At 41.6% G+C, this 8,881-nt stretch overlaps 1 protein-coding gene across 1 annotated transcript; it reads left to right on the top strand.

Moving 5' to 3' along the window:
* Nucleotides 1-1,021: 1,021 nt before the first annotated feature.
* LOC308091637 (HLA class II histocompatibility antigen, DQ beta 1 chain-like) lies at nucleotides 1,022-8,493 on the top strand (the record flags this gene model as incomplete). The annotated part of the gene is made up of 5 exons (XM_080437299.1): nucleotides 1,022-1,130; nucleotides 2,985-3,195; nucleotides 4,753-4,820; nucleotides 7,090-7,209; nucleotides 8,468-8,493. Exons 1-5 carry the CDS (start codon nucleotides 1,043-1,045, stop codon nucleotides 8,491-8,493), a joined length of 513 nt encoding a protein of 170 aa, XP_080293425.1. The 5' UTR covers nucleotides 1,022-1,042.
* Between the last annotated feature and the right edge of the window lie 388 nt (nucleotides 8,494-8,881).

Genomic DNA, 8,881 nt, shown 5'->3' with positions numbered 1-8,881 from the left:
GTACTATACAAGTGCTTACAATGCAAAGTACAATTTTTAGGTACTTTTACTTTACTTTCCATTTGTGTTACTTCTACTACAATTACAGCATATGACAGCTTTAGTTACTTGTTACTTTGCAGATTTAATTGTTAATACAACACCTACAGTAACCACATACAGCCGATCTACAATGTGACGTGTTATGAGCTTGTAGATCTTCTATTTTCTGAAAATTTGAATACTTTTACTTTGGTATTCATAATATATTTTGATGATAAAACCTTTGTACATTTCAAGCTCCAAAACTCCCAACCCCCCACACACGCCCCATACTCCACGGCTATTATTTCCCCATACTCTATTCTGTTTCACATCTTATTGTTATTCTATATTGCCTTTTATTCCTTGGCCCCGTTTATCTGTGCTTGCAGCTATATTTACTCTTCATTTTAGAATGAACATACAGGACTGCCAATCAGAATCAAGCAACAGAACTATCCGTTTTATAATAGGACAGTTTAACTTCTCTCCTTTACAAGTCAAATGTTAAACAATGTTGACATAGTTTTGGTTTGACGTCTGGTAACAAGTGATGCGAGCAAATAGTGTTTTTTAATTGGTTGTTTTAGAGTAGAGACTGTTGGTAAAGTAAGTCAGTGTTCAGTTCCACATCAGAATGTCAACTGATCAACATGACTTCAACTAAACTTTGGCTCTGTGTTTCACTGTGTTTCCATGGAGCAGGTAAACTTAATTTACTTTCTCAATTTATACATTAAATTCATACATCTTCAATTCATACATTCAGCCTGTATTGACATTACAGAGATAAGATGAATATGAATTTTTAAGTCATTTACTTTTCCTATTTCCAGATGGATATCTACACAGTAGTGTTAGCCGCTGTGTGTTTAACTCCAGTGAGTTACAGGACATACAGTACATAAGAACATATTATTACAATAAAGACGAATTGAACAAGTTTGACAGCAGGGTGGGGAAGTGGGTTGGATACACTGAGGTTGGTGTGAAACAGGCAGAGAGCTGGAATAATGATCCTATGACGATGGCTGCTTATAGAGCAGTGAGAGAGACATTATGCAAACACAACATTGAGATCCTCTACCGCACTGCTCTGGATAAGAGAGGTGAGCTGATCACAGCAATACACTACACTCATCAGCTCATAAACAATACATGTTACTGATATGTGATGTCAATCACAGGCTTCTTTAGAAACTATAGCCTGATAAAGAAAACTACAAGATATTAAATCCCCTTGAAATGAAGGGACATACTGTACACTGCCACCATTTTTCTTTTTTATCTTCTGTAAATATAGCTAAGTGTATTTATAGATGACATGTATTAATGTGTTAATATTCTATGCTCTGTTGATGAATTGAATACATAGGACCACAATGTAAACAAGTCCCCAGGACTTATTGTGTTATCCCTTTAGCCTATATGTTTTACTGTGCTTAAGTTATTTTTTACTAATAAAGTATTCAAACAATATTATTATGAATAATAATAACAATAACAATTCTAACGCCAATAACAACAACAATAACAACAACAACAACAACAATACTAATAACATCAACAACAACAACAACGTAATAATTAAAGCTGCAAGCAGCGATGACCGGGCCCTCGCACCTCTGTCCACGTTAGGGGCAAATATCGACCAATCAGAACAGGGAGTAAAGCTAAGTAACAATATTGAAGGACAAAGACTCCCAACCAAATCAAGTGACACAACTCACAAGTCTGTACGGCAAACCGTTCAAAAGTTATAGCAATAAATAGGAACTATCAAATATCGACCAATCAGAAGAGGTAAAACCAATGAGAAACAAGGACTGTGATCTGAGTCCAATGACATCACCCACAAGTCTGTATGGCAATAAGCTCAAAAGTTAACAAGGAAGTTTGACGCTTCGCCATGGTCACACCGTTTTATAAAAGCTTGCGCTTTTGATAACTTTTCATCGTTGAGGTCTCTTGTGTACGCTGAGTGAGTTTGAGGTGATTCTGACCGGAGGAGTTGCTTAACAAATCGAGTGCCATAAACGGTCCGGACCGTTTTTGAGGATCCAAACGAGAAGTGCCGAAAACGGTCCGGACCGTTTTTGACCCAATTCTATTTTTATACGAGTGGCCCACGTGGGGCGCTAAAACGAAACTTTGACATCACCCAAGGAGTTTCTGAGAAGAAGAGGCTGGATGTGGCTCCATGTCAAAAATCCTTCCGGTCGGCGTTTTCAATGTTATCTCCTTGACTAAAAGCTTAATATCTCCATTTCTTTTTAACGTGGTGGAAACGAGCCGTTTTCGATCGGCGATCACGCTGCAATGGAGGATCGCGTTGGAAATATTATTGTTCCAGGCGTTAGTCGGGACCCTCCGCCGTCTCGCACGCACGCTTTGTTTACATGCACTTCCGCGTCGGGGCTTCTACAGCACGAAACGTATAACGCAAGTGGATGGAAGAAATGCAGGCACTCAACGTATAATATTTTAATAAACCTCTGGCACCCAATGTGTTAAAGTACGACATGTGAACATGGAAAATAATGCGCAACCATAAATTGGCTGACTTCCTCTTGGGTTTAGGTCATGGATCCAAGAGACTTTTTCGTAAGTCGGGACATGATACAGGTTTATACCAATTTTCATACATGTAGGCGAAACAGTATCGTGGGGCTTTAACGTTGACATTTTGTAGGGGGCGCTATTGAGCCATTAGGCTGTGCCCCTTTTTGAGACAATTAAAATGCGTAATTCTTCGCCAGTTGTGATGTGTGTGTGCAAAGTTGTGCAACTTTTTTGAGTATGTTTAGCTCAAAAACACTATTGATTATTGGGAATAGGCTAATAATCATTGCAATTTCAATAGGGCTTTGCACTGGTGCAGTGCTCTAATAATAATAATAATAATAATAATAATAATAATAATAATAATAATAATAATAATATTAAATTAAATGTTATTGCAGTGAAGCCTGATGTGAGTCTGGCCTCAGCAGCCCCCTCTGGTGGCAGACATACACACATGCTGGTGTGCAGTGCCTACAACTTCTATCCTAAACTCATCGTCACCTGGCTAAGAGATGGAGAGGTCGCGACCTCTGATGTCTCCTCCACCGACGAGCTGGAAAATGGTGACTGGTCCTACCAGATCCACTCCTACCTGGAGTACACACCCAGGTACACACCTAATAAACACCAATACATAGAAATACACACCCAGGTACACACCTAATAAACACCAATACGCCTGGAGTACACATTCAGGTACTCAGTACACACCAGTACACACCAAGCCCAATATAGACCAGTACAACCGGTACCAACCATTATTGTACTGCCTTTGAGTTCACCTGCACATGGTCAGTCTTTAAATGGCTGTGTTTTGTCAGCTTCTTTGTTAGAGTGAGTTTGTTGTGTCTTGAACATTTTATGTTTGACCTGCCCTGTTTAGAGATAACCTTTGTTTATTATTAGGACTTTTTAAGTTTGAGCTGCTCAGCCCTGCCTCCATCTCTACATTTACACTTCTACTCTGCATTTACAGACCAAACAGACCAGTGCATTATTGATCCTAATTACAATCGTTGTGTCCGCCAGGCCGTTTAGTTTTTCCTCCTGTTTGTCTGTTTGTTTGTTTGATGGAACACTGCAGACCTAGCCTCGATCTCCAGGCTTTTATTTTTTATGGCTAAAAAATAAGAGCCTGGACCAGCCTGTTGACATTCCTGGAATAGGAAGTGTTTCATTTCCCCAACCAACCAGAGTGCAGTGGGCGTCGCTCCAAATGTTGTGACGTCAGGGCTCTCAATGCTGCACATTGGGGGAGGAGGAGGGGGATGGGGCGGGCGGGGCGGGCGGGGGCTGACGGACAGATCGGTGAACCAATGGGATCTCACAGATTTTTTCTCCAGAGATTTTGAACCCGCCCCTCTAGACCAGATATCAGACATGCTAGGGCAGCCTGCAGACCAAACAACGTACATGTTTCAGCGCCAAGCCTGCACACGCGTGTGTGTGTGTGTGTGTGTGTGTGTGTGTGTGTGTGTGTGTGTGTGTGTGTGTGTGTGTGTGTGCAGGGGTGAGCTCTAGGGGGTCGGCGACCCCTTAGTTCTGACACTATGGGGGCTGGGGGCTCACGCATGGTCCACATGCACGCACCGTCAGCGGCGGTCTTTAACACCTTAAACAATAGCCTCTCAAGGTTCGCGCCGTCAGTAGCGAGCCGTTCTCAATAGCCTCTACCTGGCTGCTTTGCATAACATTAGGCTACTCGAGAAAAGCCATGGACTTGAATTGAATGTGTTACATTCCTCTCACAATGAGAGACAACAGTCTCTGTCTGCACTGCAGAGGGGATCGCTTAGCAGAGGACCCAGTTCTCTGAGACAACACAAAGACAAGTTGTCTGATTGTTTTAACTACTTATGTGTGGGCGAGTCTATGTAAAGGGCTTTTATATAAAACTAAAAGGAAAATAAAATAATTAATTAATTGAAACAAAAATAAACACAACAAATTAACAATGCAACAAAATAATACGAAATATAATTACATTAATAATCACATGTTGAATACAGTATTTCAACTAGCACTGAGCTGAGTGGCTATGTGCACATGCCCGTGCGTGCACATGCCCGTGCGTGCACGTGCGCGCGCCGTGACGTCATAAAATAGAGCCCCCATTGCTCAAAAATCCACAGGTCACCACTGTGTGTGTGTGTGTGTGTGTTACAGATCAGGGCAGAAGATCTCATGCATGGTGGAACACCCCGACCTGACTGAACCCCTAGTGGTGGACTGGGGTAAATCACTGTAATCTGTACTTTACTGTAATCTATGAGAAGCCCCTGACTGCAGCCCGCAGATCGGGGCGGGGCTTCTCCTAGGAGGAGTGGGCGGGGTTATGGAGGAGGAGTAGGTGGGGTTTTGAGAGGAGTGGGTGGGGTTACTCCCTGGCGTGACTCCATGATTGGCCAGTAGCCACTTTGAGTGACAGTTGGGGCAAACGCTCTCACCAAAACATTATTTACTATTCTGTCCATATCGTTACATAACTCGAACGGCGCTGAGTCGACTAGCAGACCATCGGCCGGTCGACGCGGGAACTCGCGCCTGGAGGCGCTCGGGCGCGTCTCCTCGGCCTCAAGGTCTGCTGAGTCGGCGCGCCTCCGTCATGGTCCAAAATGATCAGTACTGTGAACAGTCAAGCAGTGGAGCCCCGCTCCCTCCTCACGGAGCCCCGCCCCCTCCTCCCTAAACCCCGCCCCCTCCTCCCTACTGCACGCTGCAGTGAGGGGTACATGTAATCTATTGTACTACTATTTACAATGTAGGCATTTAGCAGACGCTCTTATCCAGAGCGACTTACAGTAAGCAAGGTAATACATACATCAAATGCAGAGAGACAGTGTAGTGCCTCAGTAATATAGGATCACATGTAATCTACTGTACTCTACTTTCATCTATTGCAAGGGTTCCCAAACTTTTCAGGCCGTGACCCCCCAAAATAATCCTATTTGAACTTGAGCCACCCTGACAAGCACTTGTAATTGTAGGCATTACATTTAGTTTGACTCGGTTCCACAGATAAATAAATGTTGTGAAAACAGCCGAACTACAAGGTCTAAAAAATCATTAAATTGTAACTTTAGAAATGTGCAGATACCCTGTATACACTTATATTGTATGTTTGGTTTGTTTACTGTTGAGTGAGAAAACAATGTTGCACAGTAAGCTAATCATCTGGGGACCCCACAAAATAATTTGGGGACCCCCCCTGGGGGTCACAACCCCCAGTTTTGGAACCACTACAGTTATCTGTTTTACTCTAGTGTACTCTGTAGTAGGCCTACACATTTGTTTTACTCCACTACACTGTGAACTGTCTTACTCTATTGCACTCTGTACGCCATTCACACCTCACCTCACACCGCTATGCTAACGTTAGCCCGTTAGCCCAGATCACTGCTGCTTCACTGACAATGTAATCTCTCAAGAACAGATTCTGCTCTGCGTTGGAATCTGTCAGGGAGGTTCGTCATAACGTGTACGCACTGACCTACAAGTGGGCGTGCCTTCAGATCAGGAAGCAGGCTGCGCTTTACCCAATCAAATGTAGTGGGCGGGATTCACGTGTCCGTCGATCCTTCCCCACTGGAAACCAACCGAAACTAATTTAACAATAGCGTCCGCGGAGCAGACAAAACCACGGAAAGATATTCACATTTTAACTTGCTCTTTCATCATAGAAACAAGTGGGCTTATAACCAAAACGATCCATGTTCTCTGGGAGAAGTGGTGTTAGTGTTCCATGTAGAAATATTGTTAGTGGGAATGAAAACATAGTCGCACCACCGGAAGTGAAAGGCTGAAGGCAGACCAAAACCCTAGTTTCCTTGCGCACGGGTGCTCCATTTTGCTCCCCCCAGAGCTAACTGAGATAGTAACAAACAGCAGAGGTCGCTGTTTTTCCTTTTCAGTTGGCTCTGGGTTCCCAGATTGCTGACAATGTAACTTGATATCCACAGCTACAGATCACACAGTGAAGCCACGCTGCTATTAGACCCTGTTCTTGTTCTTACTCTCCTTTTATTCAGATTCAGATATAGCACATTACATAATATATAATGTAATTTTGAAATATTATATTATATTGTTGCTGTCGGGCAAAAACCTCTGGGCCCTATTTTCGCAAATAGGGCTCCAAATCTCCATTATTCTAATGATTGTTATGATTTTATGATGATTGTTATGAATTTTATGATTGTTTTCCTTTTATATTTTTTTAAATAAATAAATGAATGCCCAACTTCATCATAGCCTGCTATAGCGTCACACAAAAGTAGCAAAAAATTAACCAATCTACATCCTCAAAATATGTTGCAATTGGATGTGTTTTGAGCTTGGATTCAGATTTAGATTTAGATGTGCTATTTCTTTTTGCTATTTTTCAACTTGAATCCTGAAAAGAAACAGTTTTGGACATAAAGGTTTCCACCTGACAATAACAATATTATATTGTATTGTATTGTATTATATTATTGTGTTTAGTTTTTTTGGTTGTTTTGTCAGATTCTTCCATGTTCTTCCATGAGGCAGACAGAACCAGGATCGCCATGGGAGTGTTTGGTCTGGTTCTGGGTGTGGTGATGGGTCTGTGTGGATTCCTCTACTACCAGTGGAGGAGACGAGGTGAGTGGCTGTGGGTCTGGTGTTGGGTCTGTGTTTTCTGCATTTTCTACAGCCTTTCTACAGCCATTAATGTCACGAATATGACCCGACTAATTATAATTGATTTAATCAATCTTTTGCCCATGGACTTTTTTGTTTTGTTTGTCAACGTTCATTAAGATATAATGATAATGGTACATTGACATAAAAGAAAAGCATTGAGACATTTAGTTTATTGAATTACATCAAGTTCTGCTTATTCAAAGACCAAACAATCCACTTTATTCTTTATAACATGGTCATCTGTAATGTCTCAATAATGACCTGCTATTCCCATTGATTAACCCTTGCATAACTGATTTAGACTGGCTTAGACTACGTCAACTGGTTAGTTTTGACAGCCCAGTAACATGTTCAAGATTCAAGATTGCTTTATTCCATCTGCAAGCAGCTTTAAAAAAAAAAAAAAAATCTTTCCCCTAGTTAAAGATACCAAACATTTATTAAAGAATAAAATAAACTCTAAATACTCTTAGAAAAAAACTAGAATAGTTCATGTCATAAAATACATTACAACCAGATAAAAACAGCATAAAAACGGAATGAAATTAATCTATAGAGTTCATCTCATCTAATGCATACCTCCCAAGTTCAGTACTGTATATGTCACAATCTGGTGGTGTCGTGAGGACCCAAGCGCAGGACAAAGGCAGAGGACGAGGCAGACACAGTGCGGATCGAATGCAAGGGGGTTTATTAACCAAAAACAGAGGATCAGGAAACATACACAGGAATACGAGGGTACTAGGAAAACGTCACAAGCTAGGAACAAGGCTATGACAAAACAGTGACTTACTTTTACGAACGAACAAGGGACTGAACAAACAGGGGAGTATATATAGACACACGGTTAACTGGACACAGGTGAAACTAACTGACAATCAACACAGGGATAGGCTAGGACACAGGTGCAAGACAGAGTTAATCAGAGGACTGGTGAGACAAGACAGGAAACAGTAAACAAGGCAGACAGGAAACACTACTACAAAACAAGAGTACGGAAAGGCAACAGAGTAACAATACAGACAAATGCAGAACATAATAAACAACGGCCTAAACAGGCCTAAAGAACAGCCCTTAAGAGTCCAACACCATATAAGGGCATTCAAGGTCCACATAATAAGGTCACCGTCCACGGCCCGAGGAGCGGACCGTGACAGTATATGGTTCTTTAAGGGTGTGATCCAAACTTTAACCATCTCTCTTCTTCTTCTATCAGGACGTATTCTGGTGCCGACAAACTGAAGGTGAGAATCTCTACTACACACACTTATACTAGTCAGGGGATATTAGCAGAATATTTTCCAATCTTGGAATAAATTCCTTACCAAAAAAAATCTTCACCAATGTGTTTGTAAAGGTGTCTAGTAACACATCTCACAAAGACTGAAATGCAGTCCCCCTAGGAGAATTTTTGACAGCTCCTTTAAGTTGGGGTACCCACCATAACCTTGGTTAAAACAAAATCAAAAAAAAAAATCAAAATTTAATTCTGTTTTAAGTAGCATGTGAGGGGTCAAACTAGGGTGTTTTTATGATTCTGAATCCATTGCAAGCATTTGTTTTGCACCAAAACCACTCCTTGGGCTAAAAACGGCCATAGCCATCCTTTTCCAGGTATACTTTTTGTGTA

This window comes from Gymnoscopelus braueri (genome assembly GCF_963280865.1).
Source record: "Gymnoscopelus braueri genome assembly, chromosome: 9".
Taxonomy (NCBI): domain Eukaryota; kingdom Metazoa; phylum Chordata; class Actinopteri; order Myctophiformes; family Myctophidae; genus Gymnoscopelus; species Gymnoscopelus braueri.
This window is presented reverse-complemented; position numbering and strand designations above follow the sequence as displayed.